This window comes from Gracilinanus agilis, chromosome 6, assembly GCF_016433145.1.
Source record: "Gracilinanus agilis isolate LMUSP501 chromosome 6, AgileGrace, whole genome shotgun sequence".
NCBI classification, from domain to species: Eukaryota; Metazoa; Chordata; class Mammalia; order Didelphimorphia; family Didelphidae; genus Gracilinanus; species Gracilinanus agilis.
The window spans coordinates 14,216,090-14,230,949 of NC_058135.1; the positions used below are offsets into that span (position 1 = coordinate 14,216,090).

The following is a 14,860-nucleotide window of genomic DNA, read 5'->3' on the forward strand; positions in this document are numbered from 1 at the left end:
CCCAGAAATCCCAGGCCCGGCCTCGGTCCCCGGGACTCAGAATCGGCACCGTCGGGCCGCCGTGACCCTGAAGCCTCACAAGCCCCTTGGGGGGGCCCCTGGCACAGAGGAGGCCGAGTCTCCTACCCAGCGCCTGGGGCGCGATCAGAGCCGGCAGAGGGCAAGGACAGAACGGAGCCCGGAGCTTCCCGAGTCCAGGCCCAGGCGCCCTCTGCGCCTCGAGCCCTTCGAGGGCCCTGTGGACATCTCAACATGCCCGGGTTGGCCAGTCATTTTATTAAGCGCCTCCCACGTGCCAGGCACGGACGGGCTCCTTTGGGCTCACTGGCTGGGCCTCCTTCTCGCTCCACTTTCCACAGCCTCAATCAACCAGCTCCGTCTCCCCTTCCTGGAGGCTCATCCCTGGACTTCATGTTTTGGGCCCTTTTCTGCCTTCCCCAGGTGGAGCTCACCCAGTTGGGGCCCAGGAAACAGACCCTCCAGGGTCCGGGACAGCCAAGATGTGGCCATGGGAGAAGGGGAGGACTGATGGAGGGAAGGGGGCCAGGCGGACAGACATCAGCAAGTGGTGGGGGGCACCAAGGAGGCCTGCCAGGCCCTGGAGCCATAGCAGGGACGCCGGACGCTAGCCAGGTGGGCCCTGGCTCCAGCTGTAGAGGGACGACAGGAAGCCTGAAGCTTTGTGGAAATGTCCCCCCCAGTACTGATGGGAAACAGTTCCCTTCCCCCCCCCCCAAAGGGGTTGCATTTTTTTTCCAACTGAAGCACACAAATATTTCTGGCTCTACCCTTGAGCCTGGGCCTAATGACATTGGTACATGGGACTCCCAGCATCCCTCGTGCCCTCCACCTACCCAAAACTCAGCTTCTTGGCAAATGAAGACTCTGAGGGGGTTGCCCGGAATATCTAACAGTCAAGTAACTCGCCCAGGATGAGTACCCAGGATGGGCCAGTGGCAGGACCTAAACTCGGGTCTTCCTGGTTCCGAGGCCAGTGTCTCTATCCGCCATGCCGGGTGCTTCTCAGGAGAGGGAAATGCACTTAAGGAGCTCCTCAAAAGTGTACTGGGGGGGCAGCTGGGTAGCTCAGTGGATTGAGAACCAGGCCTAGAGACAGGAGGTCCTAGGTTCAAATCCGGCTTCAGCCACTTCCCAGCTGTGTGACCCTGGGCAAGTCACTTGACCCCCATTGCCCACCCTTACCACTCTTCCACCTATAAGGCAATACACCAAAAATTAAGGGTTAAAAAAAAAAAGTGTACTGGGCCGGCCCGGCTTCAGGCCGGGGGTCAAGTGGAAGCTGACACAGTCTGAGGAATAGGAAACTCGCTGAAAAAGTCCCTGACAGCCCAGGCTCTTCTCCGCCTCTTTTATATGACTTCCTTATAGTTTCTGGGCAAGTTGCAGAAAACTGACCACTGGGGAGGCCTCACTTTCCTCGCTGGACCCCGGTTATTCCGCACTTACACCCTGTATGAGTATGGCCATTCCTTTGAGCTGTTTAGAACTTAATGAGATTCCATTTTCTCTGGCACACTTGGGGGCTTTGTACCAGGAAAACAGCTGGAAGAATTAGTGTAACCCACCAAGCAGACCCAAATAAAATGGCCTTCATGAAATGGGTCGGCAGAGCTCGTCGCAGCCTGAGCGCAATCGTTCCTGTCACAAACACCAGGATGTCATTTGGTGTGTGATGAAACCAGGGAGGAAAAGAACCAGGAGGGGGCAGCTGGGCGGCTCAGGCGCAGGCTTCAGACCCCCTGCCGGCTCTAAATCAATGACCTGATCCTACCAAGTGCCAGGCCTGGTGCCCAGGCTGCAGACACAGACAAAAGGGGAAGAGCGTCCCCGCCCTCGGGGGCTCACCCTCTGCCCAGCCAGCCAGGAGGCTCTCTTCCCGCTTTAGGACAGAGGCTACATCTGGGAGAGGAGAACCCGGAGAGTCACTTGACACAGATCCTGGGCAGCATCACCACCCAAGACTTCCTCAAGAACAACAGGCCGGGCTCTACCTTGACTCTTCCCTCCCAGTCACTCCTGATGCATTTTGTCCTTCACCACAGTCATCCTCCCTGTCCTCTTCTCACCCTGGTACAGACCATCTCACGGGTCTCCCTGCCTCGAGTGCCTCCCCTCTGCAATCCATCCTCCTAGAGGTGGCTTCCTCAGGCCACACTGACTACCCACTACCTCGTGCTCCTCGGGTCCCCTAGAAGGGCTCTGCGATGGAGGCCCTCCTGACTTTCCTGACCTTATAATTCTCCCTCCATTCTACACTGGTCACTCTCTGGTAGTGTGCTGAGCTACTGAGACCAGAGGAGGAGTCGCCGCTAAGGTCCTCTTGTGGAGAGCTCCCTGGCTGCGAGGGCCTGGGGGGCTCCCCTTTGTCCAGTCCTCCCCCCCTCCCCACCCCCATCCTTCCTTGCTCCACTGCAGAACTCAGAAATGTGGGCACGAATCTGATCCGCAGCAGGGGAGGGCCCTAAAAGGACGGACCAGGAGGATGCATGATACGGGAGAAAGAAGGTGGGCTCTGGAGTGTGTGGCGGACTCGCATCCCCCCTGGGTGGTCCCGCTCAGGGCCTCAGTGTCCTGATCTGTAAAATGAAGTCCCTTTCAGCTACAAAATCCCATGACCCGCATGCAATTTCCTGCCAGGAGTTATAAAGGTTTGGCAAGCGGATTCCCGAGAACCTCCTCGGGAAAACAAATGAAGAGGCCGAGAGACACGATCCCGGCGTCCAATCCCCTGGTAGCCCTCAGGAGGCTGTTTGGATAGCAACCCGATCTCAGAGCCCGGCTCAGGATGGGGCCTTCCCCTCAGAGCCACATGGAGATTTGGTTTTTAATACGGTACACTTATTAATTTCCTAAGAATGTGGACTCACAAAGATGCTTGGGGAAGAGATCCCAGCTTTGAGCAGCTCCCAACCTCCCTCCCCCTCCCCGCCATCGCAAACCCTTCAATAAACATCTACGACAAGCAGCCCCGGCCTGGAGACTTCCAGTGTGGGGAGCTCATCCCCTCCTAGGCAGACCGCCTGCCATGGGAGGTTTGTCGATAACTGTCGGCCTTTCGGCGCTCAGATACACTCTGCTTTTAGTGCGTCCCTGAGGCGGGGGAGGCAGGCTTGTTTAAGCACAGAATAAAAAGATTTTTCTCAGAGGAAGCTTTCCCTGACCAGCCTTAAGCTTAAATCGGCCTTCTGGCCCCCTTCCTGCCTCTTCCTTCCGGTCCTGGTCCTGCCCTTGGGGGCCAAGCAGAATGGAGGCCCCCGTCCGTGCCCACTCCCCCCACTTCAGCGTGGCAGGAGACACTGCCGGGGCTCCCCTCCCCCTGCGGTCAGAGGCGTTCCCTCTCCCCGTCTGTCTGCGCCTTGCCGAAGCGGGACGAAAAGAAGCACGAGAGGCATCGAGCACATCTACTCCTCCCGACCTGGATGCCAACCTTGAGAACGGTATTGCTTTTTACAGATGAGGACACAGATGCCCAGGCAGGGTAGATGACTTGCCCAGAAGTCAAAAGGAAGCCAGTGAAGGACCCAGGTAGGATTTGATCCTGCATCTCCTGACTCTGTGCCCAGTACCATTTTCCCCACTCTCGTGGCTATCAACATACTCTTTTCCACTCATCCTCATTTCATTCTGTCCCAGTTCACAGACTTCTTCCTGCAGGTCTCTGGCGTCCCCATTTCTCGTAGATAGTATTCTGCCACATTCCTGTGTCACAATTCCCTTCGCCACTCCCCAATGGATGGGAGCTCATTTTACCTCTAGATCTTGACTGCTACAAAAAGTATGACTGTCGTTTTTGTGTCTATTTTTCCTGCCTCAGACCTCCTTAGAAGGCAATGACCACTTGAGATAGGCTGCTGCTATATGCCTTGTGGTGACATCTCTGGGGCCAAGTGTGTGAACAGCTCAGTCGCTTTTCCAGCATCACTCCAAGCTGCCTTCTAGAATTGGCTGGACCCAGAGTGGAGTAGTAAAGTCTTTCTCATTTCCACCTTTTGTCATCTTGGCCCATTTGCTTGGTTGAAAGCTGCACTTTCTCTTTTTGGAGGTGAATGGGAGCCATCTTCGCCGTGGTTGTGAACAGTTTCTAATTCCCTCTTCTGAAAAGTGCTTGTTCATATCCTGTGACAACTTAAGCAGCCAAGGGACATTTAAGGGCTTGTTCTCATCGGTAAAAGCAAAATTGGAGCTTTAAATGTTCTCAGTTACTTGCCTCTTGGAGGGCTACAGCAGTGCAGAGGACAGCAAGCAAGGAAAGCAAGAGGAAAGAAAGAAAACCAAGAGCGGGCTATAATCTTTTACAACAAAAAAGTCTAGCGGTCTCCACCTTCTCTGCATACTCTCTGGTCTAGCTGCCAGTAAGGAAAGCAGGAGGCTTTCTGGGTGTTTTTTTTTTAAAAGGAGGAAACTGAGGGCAGCTGGGTAGCTCAGTAGATTGAGAACCAGGCCTAGAGATGGGAGGTCCTAGGTTCAAATCTGGATTCAGACACTTCCCAGCTGTGTGACCCTGGGCAAGTCACTTGACCCCCATTGCCTACCCTTACTATTCTTCTGCCTTGGAGCCAATACACAGTATTGATTCCAAGATGGAAGGTAGGGGTTTAAAAAAAAAGAAAGAAAAAAAAAGGAGGAAACTGAGTTTATTACTTGCTCAGGGTCTCACCCAATTCGTAAGGGTCTGGGAATGAATTTGAACTGAGTCTTTCTGACTCCAGGTCGAGCATTCTAACCACTGAGTAAGTCATCTCGCCCCTATATGACTCAGTTATCTCAACTGAAAAACTGAAGTAATAGATAATAGTCCCTACCTCTCAGGGTTATTTCAAGGATTAAATGAGATATCTGTAAAGCGTTTAGCATAATTCCTAGCCCATAGTAGATGCTGGATAAAAGCTTATTTCCTTAAATTGGCTCTGTTTGTCTCCATTCTTTTTGTGTCCTCCATAGCAGACGTACCTTAGACAAGCTTCAGGTGAGTTCTGGCCCTGCTAGAATCTCCTAAAGGAGCGAACCTGCCACTGAGGCTGGATTCCCTTTCCTTGAATCAATGCTGTAAGCGTGGCCCAAAGGAACAGTAAACACTTTGTTCTACAAGTCAGCGTCTCTGTAGAGGAAATGAGGAGGAGCATCTCGGCGGGATCACGCCTCAGGTGGGCCCTGAGGAAGGTGCTGGTAAGCCTCCATGAATGGCCCTATCCGCTAGACCCAGAAAGCACCTCAGAGGCATCTGGTTCAACTCCCTTGCTTTACAGATGAGGAAGCTGAGGCTGCCCAAAGGAGAAGGAGTTCGGCTAGAGTCGCACGAGTAATCGCAGACAGAGGGTGAATGGGACAGCCAGCTTTGGTCAGAAGCATCCCAGTCAATCCCAGCCAATCCCAGGGGCTGTCCAGTATGACCTCATAAAATCTAAAAATGACATTCGCTGTCACACCCAACTCGTTGGGCTGGAGCCCTGAGTAAAGACTTCCAGGGGGCAGCTGGAAATCATACAAAATGTATTTCCACATTAGCCATATTTTTTTTAAAAAAAGCAAGAAAGGGGGCAGCTGGGTAGCTCAGTGGATGGAGAGCCAGGCCTAGAGACGGGAGGTCCTGGGTTCAAATCCAGCCTCAGACACTTCCCAGCTGTGTGACCCTGGGCAAGTCACTTGACCCCCATTGCTCACCCGTATCACTCTTCTGCCTCGGAGCCAATACACAGTATTGACTCCAAGACGGAAGGTGAGGGTTTATAAAAAAAAAAAAAAAAAAAAAAAAAAAAAAAAAGACTTCCAAAGGGCTCAGGGCACCCTCCCCTTGACTCTAGTCTCACCCTTGCCAAGATGGTCTTTTGCTTGGCACTGGGGAAGGAGAGATCCCTGGCTGGAGGGACTTGATGGTCTTCTTGGTCTATCTATGGGCAGAAGAAACATAAAGGACCCAGGAGGGATTTCTCAGTTCATGAAGAAGATCAGCCTATGCCATAATGGGAATTGGCAGGTGGCTCCATGGTTAGGGTCGGCCCATGACTTTCCTTTGCTTACCAGAGAGGGTTTAATTGACTCTGGAGGCCCAGTTCCAAAGAAGAAAGGAAGAGTGTGTAACTGGAATAGAGAAGGAACGGTTAAGGACAGAGAAGAATCATTCTATAAGGAAAATGAGGAAGCTGGAGGGCCCGAAAGACAAAACGGCTGGCCTCGAATCCAGCCTCAGACACGTCCTCACTGTGTGACCTCACTGCACTGGCTAGCTCAGTTTCCTCATCTGTAAGATGGGGATAATGATAACACCTGCCTCCCGGGGTGCTGTGAGGATCAACTGAAATAATATCTGTATAAGGTTTACAGAGTGGCATATAATTGGCTAGCTGATCTTAGTATTCCTTATTATTACTAATTATTCATTAATGATTAGATCTTGGTCTCTTTCCAGGCCGTGCTAACACCAAGCAATTAGCCTGTCAGCCCTGCCACCGTCACCTGAGGTGTTTAGGATGGCTGCTAGGGACTTTGGGGGAAATGGGGCCAAGAGGAGGAGGAAGGAGAAGAGAAGAAGTAAGGGGAGGAGGGAGAAGCTGGGGAGACCAAATGGGACAAAGGAGTCGAAGTACGGCCAGGTCCCAGCAGTGGGAAGGAGAAGAACCCATGAAGTTTTCCCACTATTCAATTTTGAACTCGATATTTTCATTGGATGGAACCAATGACCCCATTTTACCTAATTATAACCTCGAATATCGCGATTTCAAATATGAACGGCCGCTTGACAAAATTCCTTGTTTGCACCACAGCAGACCTGGCTAAACTCAAAGGCCCTGCTATGGTACAAGATACAAAGGGAACAATTCATCCTCGGCCCCCTCCTTGTACTCTACATCCCAGGGGATGAGCTGGAGAAGGAATGGGGATGAGACACGGCAAGACTCGTGTGCGCTGATGCTCGGTCTGCCAATCACCCGCTGTGCGGCTGTGGTCAGCTGCTTAACCACTCGTGGCATCAGGCTGTCTCTCTGTAAAAGGAGGACCACAGAACCTGAACATTTGGTCCACGCGCAGGTTGGGGAGACCGAGTCAGAGAGCCTGTGTAAGCCTTACTGCACCACGTCAGCGCTTGTCATCCTCGGTCCCACCATCACGAAGGCACTACTTTGGGAACTACGCCTCCGATCGCTGGGCACGGTCCAGAAAGTCCTGGATTCTCCCGGTGCCTCCCTTGTGGGGACCCTCACTGGGCAGCCCCAGGTTCCTTCTGCGAGCCACAGTGTCCACTTTTCCCACATTTGTGAGCCGCGGTAAGCGTTTCTCAGAGAAGCGACCCTTCTGGGTTGCATCATGCTTCTCCATCCTAAACCAGGCACATCCTGAGCTGGTAACACCCACGTCTCACAGCCTCCCCCAAAGGAAGGAAGGACAACCAGCTCTGCTCCCCAGGGCTGGAGAATCAAACGCAGCTTCTACTGCCGGCTAAAAGGAGCCAGACCTCCAAGAAAACGGTCCACGATCAGCGGGGTTTGGGGGTGGCCTAGAGAGATCTCACTCTTATGATGACTGTCCAGTCGACTCCTAAGACCTGCAGACAGCATCTGGAAACCCTCCAGCAGGCTCTGGCCACCTCCCACCCCCCACTCTCCCGATCCCAGAGGGAGCTCCAGGGATAAAAAGACACAACCGTAGTAGGTGACTTCTGTTTCATGGGCGACTGCTGCTGAAGACCCACCTCTAGGGGCTGGGTTGGGCGCTAGCCCTAAGACCCCACCTGTCCGGGGGCTGTCCTTGGAGCCTGACCCACTGAGGCCACGCGTGGGCTCCATCGGCCCTTCGGTCCAGAGTCAGCCTTGCAACAGGGCCAACGATCAGAGGACAACCCTGGGTCACTTGCTACTCAACACGGCACCTGGTCCTCACACAGTGTGTGCATGTGTGTGCGTGTGCATGTGTGCGTGGGGTGTGTGTGCACGTGTGCGCGTGTGCGCGCCTCACAACTTACACGGCTCCCTGGTGATGAACTGAGGGGCAGTACTGGGCAGAGGAGTGCTGGGGTTCGGGGTCCCGACAAGTTTGTTCTTTGCCATCTTTGTGTTTGCCTTGGCAAACTCTAGCCGCAAGGTCTGGGGAATTTCAGGATCGAAGCGAATGCCCTGCAGGGAGACAAAACAAATAGGAAGTGTTTTCACTGTCTTTCAGTCCAATCTAAAGATGGAAACAAATCACCCCACAGCCAGAGCCTTGGCTCGTGGCACCCCCACGATGAGCCGTGGCTGCCAAACCCCAGAGAACCCCAGAGAACCCCAGGGAACCCCAGGGAAGCCCAGCCGCCCCAAGCAATGCCATCTTCCTCTCCCCTTAGCTGCGCTTCTCTTGAACACGTGCTTTACAGGTTCTTAAAATGTCACTTGAATACATTAGTGCTTAGCAGGAGATTTAAAATGTGATTTTAAAAAGTACACGAGTATGTTTTGTTCTCGTACGTCGGATCCTTCCCAACAAAGACCCCCAGCACCTACCTAGCAACATCTGTCCCCTGGAAAAGTAAGTTAGCAGAAGGTGGCGCTACCCTCGAACCCTCGGGCCCGGCTGCTCCAACTGCTGGCCCGAGCTCACTGTGTGGCCTCTGGGAGCTGACTTGGGGTGTCGGTTGCCTTGCTAATGATATTGGGGCACGGGGGTCCCAGCTTGGCTTCTCTCTAGACATTCTACCGACGGTCCTTCCTAACAGAGCAGCCATGGCTTGCTTCTCTCCAGCACCACGGCTTCTTTAAGGGGGCACTTCCCCAACTGTTGTTCACTGCACACAGTTTAGGATAAGAGTACTGGAAAGACTGGTGAGAATGGAGACGGAGTAAAGTGAACTGAAGGACAACTTGAAAAGACTTAAGAATTAGGACTAATGGGGGCACGTTGGTGGTTCAATGGTTTGTGAGCCAGGTCTAGATGGGATGTCCTGGGCTCAAATTTGGCCTTAGACCTATCTGTGTGACCCTAGACAAGTCACTTAACCCCCACTGCCTACTCCTTGGAACCAATACCTAGTATTGATTCTAAGATAGAAGGTAAGGGTTTAAAAAATAAAAAAGAATTCTGGTCCTAGGAAACCAGTGACAAAGCAAAGGTCTCTTCCTACAGAATGAGGCACATCTTGAATATATTCAGTATTACTCAGTTAGTGATTCTGGCTTTCCTCTGGGGGGAAGCGAGAATGCTGGGGGACAGGGTTGAGTGACAGTGATGGCCCACCAAATTCAGAATGAAACATCTATAAAGACAAGAAGAAGTAAGTTCAGGGGGAGTGCAGACAAACAGGGCAGGATGGGCACTCACATGTAAGTGGGAAGGATTCTTTTTTTTTTTTTAACCCTTACCTTCTGTCTTGGAGTCAATTGACTCCAAGGCAGAAGAGTGGTAAGGGTAGGCAATGGGGATCAAGTGACTTGCCCAGGGTCACACAGCTGGGAAGTGTCTGAGGCCAGAGGGAAGGATTCTTAAGAAGAAAAAAAAACCACACTGTACTGGCAGATTGAGGGACTTACATACAATATTTCCCTCATCCTTTAAATATGGAAAAGTGAGTTTGTTGATGACTGCCAAGGCCAGAAGGGGGTAAAATTTATTTATTTAATAAAAAAATTTCCTTCTTAGTTTGTACCCCAATGAGATAATAAGAAAAAATGTTTGTATAAAAATATTTATAGCCATACTTTTTATAGTGGCAAAAAAATGGAAAACGAGGGGATGCCCTTCAATTGAGGAATGGCTGAACAAATTGTGGTACCTGTTGGTGATGGAATACTATTGTGCTAAAAGGAATAAAGAACTGGAGGAATTCCATGTGAACTGGAAGGACCTCCAGGAATTGATGCAGAGTGAAAGGAGCAGAACCAGGAGAACAGTCACTGAAACACTATGGAATGATCAAACATAATCAACTTTGCTACTAATACGTAAAAGTAGTAAATGAACTGTAACGGAGGCTGTGAGACCGCCTATCTAGATGGTGAATGAGATTGCTTTAAATAAGCTTTAGTGACTCTGCAGCTGGATGTAGTTTGTGTTGAATCAGCTGACAGGCCACTTCACTCAACTGATTCCTCCTTTACAACTGACCAACGAGGAAGTAGAAGATTCTTCCCCAACTGTCAGTGCTAAGTGAACTTAGTTCTTTAGATGAAATCAAGATTAATAAACTCTAACTATTAAGGATATCATTTCTGACTGCGATTTGTCGATCTTGACAACAGAAGATCAATAAGCTTGAAATGAACTTGGTGATGATGTAAAGGAGAAGTTTCAACTGACAACTCCCCCTAGGAATCTGCAGTACAGATCAGGTCAGTACAGGCTTCTCTCTTGGAACTTATTTGATGATGATAAATAAGGTTAGGGAAAGGATGGATTGAAATATTGAGGAAAGAGGGATGAGGGATGAATCTTAAAACTTTGTCTAATTAGTGAAGTTATATTACATTTTCTGAAGTTTTTAGGAGCAGCTGATTTCCTGAAGCCTGCCAGGCAGATTACCTTGGCCAGGTCTAAGGCCTGACTCTGATTATTTGATGTTCAAGCTCAGATTCAAGTTGATTTGATTTAACGGAGTTGATCTTCTTGTTGGTGTTTTAGCAAATTTGTATATTGTTGATGATGATGTTTAAGGCTGGATGCTGATAGCACTGGATGAACAGTGAGCAGCCTAGCTAACTAATCCTACGAGGTATAAGTTAACCTAGCTAAGAAACAATCCTGAGACGCCTACCCTCCCACCGTATCTCCAGATTGAGACCCTGAAGCTAGAAATCCATCTCTATTCATAGGCTCATCTCAACAGACGTTTTGGTCTCGTGCCAGCTCATGCCACTCCTGCATTCTGTATTCCAGCTCAGTAACTGGCAACTATCCTGGCCCAATATGGCTTCTTGCAAAAGTATTTACAAATAGCAAAGCAAAGACCCAGGACAATCCAGAGGAACTTATGAGAAAGAATGCTGACAACACCCAGAGAAAGAACCGTGGCAGCGGAAACACAGAAGAAAAACATATGATCGATCATGTAGTTCGATGGGGGTATGATTGGGGATCTTGATGTTAAAAGATCACTCTATTGCAAATATGAATAATGTGAAAATAGGTTTTGAACAATGATACATGTATAACCCAGTGGAACGGCTTGTCAACTCCAGGAGGGGGTAAGAAAAGAACATGAATCATGGAAAAATATTCTAAATAAAAAAAATTCCCCACCTTACATCCAAGGTCACATTTTAAGAGCTGAACCTGGTGACATGTGAGCTACAGAGCAGCTACTGGGGGGAGTTGGGGCAAGGGATGGGAAGGGAGGGATGAAGGAAAGGAATGTTTATTGGCCTTTATATAAACCTACTAAGTGCCAGGCACTAGACTAAGCACTTTTACAAATAGTCTCATTGGATCTGCACAATTCTTCGAGGTAGAGGCTCTTAGGACCCCCACTTTACCATTAGGGAAACTGAGGCAGGCTGCAGGGAAGTCACTTGCCCAGAGACACCCGGCTAGTAAATGTAGAAACTTTGAAAGGCTGGATTTGCCTTTAAAAAGTCTCCCTGGCTCCAGGTTCAGTGTTTCTTCCACTCCTCCACCGGCTGCCTCAAGTTAGCATGGCTAACTTACACCATGCGAAATAAGGAGCCTTAGAAGGGGAGGCAGCACAGCCCCCCTTTTCTCACAATAGTCCCATACATTTGACAGATGAGGAATCTGAGGTATAGAGAGGTGGAGTGACTTGGCAAGGGGGCCCCAGAAAGGGTAGGGCTCTTCTGCCAGGCTGTGCATACATGCACCTATAGGCTTTGGGTCAGCCAAGGGGCAGGAACTACCAGCAGAACCTTATTAAATGGGAGGTTCCATTTCCAGCCCTGAACTCAGTTTCCCAAGATCTCGTGTCTCTCCTCTAATCCCTACTTAGTAAGTACCCGGCCCATTAGCTTGGCATTCAAGGCTTTCTACAATGTGCCTTTAATTCCCTTTTCCGGGCTTATTTCATATGACTCTCCACTATACACCCCAGAGTCCAGTCCAACTGATTTACTAATGGCCCCAAGGTCCTATATCATTCTCTTTGCTTTTGCTAATACCTAAAACATACTTTCTTCCCGCTGTGCCTACCTGCTGAAATCCTTCAATGCCCGTCTCAAGCATAAGGAAGTCTTCTTCTCCCTCTGCCCCCCCCCCCCCCGGGAATCCACAGGACTTATTCATCTATGCTCTAACCTGTATTGCAGATGACTATTTATTATATTAACACACCTAATATTCTATTAACGTGCCAACAGCATCCTTAGTCCATATGTCGATCGTATTAAACAATCATCTGCTTTGAGCCAGGGCCCTTGGCCTCCTGGCTGCTCCTCCCACAAGATGCCCGGCTCTCCCGAGTGCCTCCAAGCTTGGAACGTTCTCCTCCTCCCGGCTGCCTCGGCTTCCTTCAAGTCCCAGCTTCCACAGAAGCCAGCCGCGGCTCCTCTGAATTCTAGGGCCTTCCCTCCATTAGGATGCACCTCTGACGTTCCTCGTCCATAGCCAGTCTGCCTGTGGTCTCCCCATTAGGCTGTGAGCTCCCTGAGGGCAGGGACCGCCTCTGGCCTTTCTCTGCCTCACCAGCACTTAGCACAGTGGCTGGTCCTTCCTTCAGAAATGCTCAAGGCCGGGGATCATCCCCTTCTTGTGTTTCTCTTTCAGTGGCAGCTTCTGGCTCTTCCCTCTGAGCTGAATCCAGGGATGTCTCTCCTCCATCAGAAGAGGAAGCCGAGGGGCGGCTCGATCCTGAAAAGGCACAGAGCTCGGGAACCCCATCTGGGGTCCTTATGCTCCAGGCAGGGAGCCCTGGAAACCCCAAAAGGCCTCCTAGAACCCTGTCTCTACTCCATTGAAATTTGGCCTACTCTATTGAGATCAGGAACCAGGAAATGTCCCCACATTCTGGTCCTGTCTCTTCAGCATCTTGGCCCAGGTGGACTTTGGCCCTTGATGCCCCCCGGGGGGAGGAGGACTGTCCCTTAACACCCTTTTTGTATTCCTCCCTTCCTTTACTTGTCTCTGTGTTCAGACACCAGGGTTTAATGGGGGTCTCAACTTATTTTTTTATAGATTGTGTATTTTGATAAAATTTGTTTCCCTTGAAATCTTTGTTTTCTTTCTTGTTTAAAAACATAATTCTGAGAGGGGTCCCCAGGCTTCACCAGAATGCCTGCCCCAGGGTTCATAAGGCAAAAAAGGTCAGGCACTCTCGGGCTAGGCCAGTAGATAGAACATGGATGGAAAGGGCCCGACTTGGGCCTCCCAATGACGGGAGAACTCATATCTCCAAGAGATCGGCAATGAAAAGAATTGGGGGGAAGGAGGGATGGGCCCGACTGCTGGCGTCGCTGTTGGTGGGAGGTGGGGGAGGCGACACAGATCTTGTGATGGGGGCAGCTGCCAAGGGCAGGACGTGGCAGAACCACCCCTCCCAGGCCCCTGGCTGAGGCGGAGGGCAGTGCCTTGTGGCACAAAGTCCAGCCACGGCCAATGTTTGGATCCCAGGCCGGTAGGGAAAGCTCTGCAGGGCACCCAAGGACGTCTTGGGACACAGGACAACGGTGCCCACCCCTGCCCAGGGGTCTGACTGCAGCCCTGGTGAAGCTCAGCTTGTCCTGGAAGCAATAACTTTGTAGGAGCGGGAGTCCCTGCTCCGTAGACCATGCGCCAAGCCCCTAAGCTCTGCGGCCCCATCAGGCCAGGGCCACCAGCCCTTATTCGCCCCGCCTGACTCCTCTCCCAACCCGAGGGGCTGCCCGGCTAACCCTCGGCCTCCCTCGTGTCTGTCCTCTTCTCTCCTCCCCACAACCACCACCCGAGTTCTCAAAGCCAGGGAGGGTGGACAGAGCAGAGCAGCCACTCCCCCTCCCCACGCCTCAGTTTCTTCAGCTGTAATAGATGGCACTGGACTAAAAAGGCCTCGTAGGGTCCTTCCCCTCCCCGGCACTAGGAGGCTACGACTTCCCTGCCAGGCCTATGTGCCTAGGACACATTTCCAGAGCCCGCCCACCTGCCCCTCCAGCCCACCTTTCTTTCTCAAGCCCTCCTTGGACTTGCTCTTGTCACTGCTTGGGTCCCAAAAGGTCTCCCTCCTCCCATGCCTGTCAGAAGTCTTTTTCCCTGCTCAGGGGCCGCCCCCTCCATGAAGCCTGCCCTGATGCCCTGACTCCGTGTCAGCAAACCTAGGGCACACGTGCCAGAGGGAGCTGCTCTTCTCCCCCTCTCCACCTCACCTGAGGACATTTGTCCCATCCCTGCCCTGCTACCTGGCAGCCAATGGCAGTGCTGGCTCCCTTCCCATCTGGGTAAGGGGGCAGCTCACTTGCAGCGTGAGTCACTGCCCTAAGAGTCAATCACTGAGCATTCCCCAAGAGCCTTGTGGCTCCCAGCACTGGGCAAAGCACCAGAATACGGAGAAAAAGCTAAAGGGATCCCAACTCAGAGGAGTGTCACTGCCTCTAGGTGTGAACCTCTCTTTTATCCTGGCTTTTTCTCTGGGGGTCTGGGAGGCAGTGGGGGTGGGGGGAGGCCAGCCTCGAGATGCCCCTGTGACCTCACGGGCTGTGTTACAGATAGGACTTCCCGGTGTGGGTGGAGGGAGTTTCCTCTTATGGGACACTTCCAGGGACAGCTCGGGTCCAGACAGATGCTGTGACTCTGAAGGGCTCCCCTGGAGGTTGTCGGCTTGTCAGGGCAAGGCTGCGGCAGCCATTTCCCCTCAATCCCATCCTCCCACCCCCCTTACTCTCAGCCTAGGGCTGAGGCCTACCGGGTGCTTACAAGCCTTGGAGTGGCTATGTCTCCAGGGTCCGCCTCCGCCTGCCCC

General features: G+C 51.7%; 1 protein-coding gene across 2 annotated transcripts in view; it reads right to left on the reverse strand.

Annotated features, from left to right (window-relative positions):
* The window catches only part of RBPMS (RNA binding protein, mRNA processing factor), a 157,650-nt gene that overhangs the window by 37,974 nt on the left and 104,816 nt on the right, over positions 1 to 14,860 (reverse strand). For both annotated transcript variants that reach the window (XM_044681283.1, XM_044681282.1), the window contains exon 5: positions 7,979 to 8,129. In XM_044681283.1, the coding sequence (XP_044537218.1) occupies positions 7,979 to 8,129 (151 nt within the window). The remainder of the gene's footprint in view (positions 1 to 7,978; positions 8,130 to 14,860) is intronic.